Below are 2,737 nucleotides of genomic sequence, written 5' to 3' on the forward strand. Positions count from 1 at the left end.
TATATATAAAGCAATTGTAAAAGTTCTCAATCAAATAATTTATGCTAAATACAAAATAAAAATTATCAAAAATCAAATAGTATACCTGTAGGTTCTTCAATAGACCCAGTACATAGACTTCTTGACAAGAAGCTATTTAAACGAGTAATAGGTCCTCCATTACCTTCGGGTGTCACCAATATGATTTTTTTTAAAAAGTGTGTATTAATATATTGTAACAATTTAATGAACTGATTTCCATATCCTTGATGCATTGCAAAACCAACAATTTTTAGAAATTCAACCAATATAGTAGCTGTAATGTCTGCAACTGGGTTTTGATTTAATGTTCCCGCTACAAAAATCCATGCTTGACTTAGACCAATTACTGGTTGGTTACATTTCGATGAGGTAACTATAAGAGATGCATAAAGTCGTATAATACCTGTCATACGCTGTAGATACTTGGCATCAGATTCAACATTTCCTAAAGAATCAAACTTGTAACCAAATGATTTGTGGTCTATCTGCTCACAATTCAAATGTTTTGCTATAGGATAGTAAAATGGAACTAGCAAAGGACATTTTTGTTTCATTTCGGCAAAAAGAATTTTACCAAATTGCTGATGAACATTCCAAAGCTTAGTTATAATTGTTGCAATTTCATAAGCCGCTTGAGTCTTCACACATATTACTTCCTCTGCATAGTTCACTATTTTTGTAGCTAAAGTTTGCATACAAAATGCCAATGCTTCCTTATTCTCACCAATCATAACTTGTGTGTTTGCAACGCAGACAAGTTTTCCACTCAGCAATGCGTTTAGCTTATTATATTTATCAGTTAAATGTGTGACATTTGTAGTTGATATAGTATTAACTAGTGTGTTAATTACTTTAATTACATTTTGCCTAAATACTTTTGTTGTTGGATCATTTACAAATGGTAATTCTCTTGCACTGGTTAAGTTGTTAATTAATAATTTATTATTTTTCACTAAAGCAACATATTGTCGTCTGACATTTTTAACCATGTGCTCAACCGGCTTATTAGCAGAGAATACATGTAATAAATTTCTTTTTTTATCCATTTGTACCTTTAATGTTTCTATTTCTGCTTGAATTGGCATAACTACATTATTTTTATATAATGTTAGGTCCTTTAACAAGCTTTGTGCGGCAATTAATGGAGCTTCTTCGACAACTTTAATATTCTTTAAGACATCTAATCTTGACTCCATTGAATGATAATCCTCGATTTGTTTGCCAACTTTTAATACTAACTGTTGATTGTTGAAGTAACTGTTCAAAATATTTCCTATTAAAACCGCTTTTGTCAAGACAGCTTTGAAGCAAATTTCTCTACTACGTTGTTGGTGATCAATGTTTATTGCCTGTTTATCTGCCACGTGTGCGCGTTCTTTAATTTGATCGAAAATCATTTTATAATTTTCTTTTTTAACCAAAATTTCATCACGTTGAAATTCTGATTTGAATGAAATGTCAAATTTTCTATTTCGTACAATTTCATTTTTTTTCTGTTGCCAAAGCTCCATTTTTTCCCTCATTGTTTGTTGAATTATCATCTTGCGCATAAAATCCAAACGCATACATGAAACGGATCGCATATCATTCAGCCATGTATTTTCAGTTTTTTCCTTTCTAACAAAAGTCGAAGGCGAATAATGACTGACTGATTCTATGACGTTTTCCCTTAAATAATGGCTGTTGACAGCTACAAACTGTTCTCGTATTGATTTCAAACGACTTCTGAACAGCGATATTGTACTAGTTTTATTACTGTAATTGAAATTATGGCAGACATTTTTTTGAACATGAATAGCGTGATTGTCCATGTTAAAATTAAAGAATGGTGATGCATTTGGAGCCATAGTTTCATAAGTAACGAATGTGTACGGATTTAAAAAAAAAAAATAATAACTCAATAGTGGTGTATTATAGTACTCACGTGGTTTTTGGACGTTAATATTCCAGCGTACAATTTAGAACATATTATAATAATAATATTAAAACGCGCACAGTGCACACTTCTAGCGTGTTTGGTATTAACTGAAAACTTTAATCTTATGTACCTACACACTACACAGTAATAAGCAATGTACATTATCTGTCTCTTACCCCCATATTTTACACTTTTATAAAACCCGTTGTACCTAGCTGTAGGCCTTTATTATATCTACCTACGTTAATTGAACACCGATAAACCCATTATTACGATAGCGAAATACCAATTTCCCAATGATAGTATAAAAATGTAACTTTATTAATATCGATCAACGATCGCGATTCGCGACTAATACCTACTACAAAGTTTGCTTTATTAGTTAATAAGCGAAATAAAAAAAATTTATTTTTGAAAGTTCTTTATTACATTTACGTTTTACGACTTTGATAACGGGCATTGTCTCGCGAATTATTCAAATTAATAATAATTTTTAAAATATGTACGACTTACATTGTAAGTAGGTATCTGTAGAAAATGAAAAAATTTGAAATCGATATTATAATGTATTTTTTATTGTTGGTAGGTACGCATACCTATCATATTTACCCGGGTCCGGATGCTAACGATCATTATTTCGTAATAAAACATACTTATATTATATCGTTATATCATGCAACAGTGCGGTAGACGGCAGTGATATAAATACATAATGCATGTGTTTTAAGGTGGGGATTCCTAAAAACTTATATCACACAATACGCTTTTATTTATCCCTGTTTGGTGTAGTTCAAAGTT

The 2,737-nt window shown here is 31.1% G+C and overlaps 1 protein-coding gene across 1 annotated transcript; it reads right to left on the reverse strand.

Moving 5' to 3' along the window:
- LOC103309593 (nucleoporin GLE1-like) lies at positions 1-2,737 on the reverse strand. Its single transcript, XM_029487889.1, has one exon. It carries the CDS (start codon positions 1,866-1,868, stop codon positions 66-68), a length of 1,803 nt encoding a protein of 600 aa, XP_029343749.1. The 5' UTR covers positions 1,869-2,737; the 3' UTR covers positions 1-65.

The sequence above is a fragment of the Acyrthosiphon pisum genome, chromosome X (assembly GCF_005508785.2).
Source record: "Acyrthosiphon pisum isolate AL4f chromosome X, pea_aphid_22Mar2018_4r6ur, whole genome shotgun sequence".
Lineage (NCBI taxonomy): Eukaryota > Metazoa > Arthropoda > Insecta > Hemiptera > Aphididae > Acyrthosiphon > Acyrthosiphon pisum.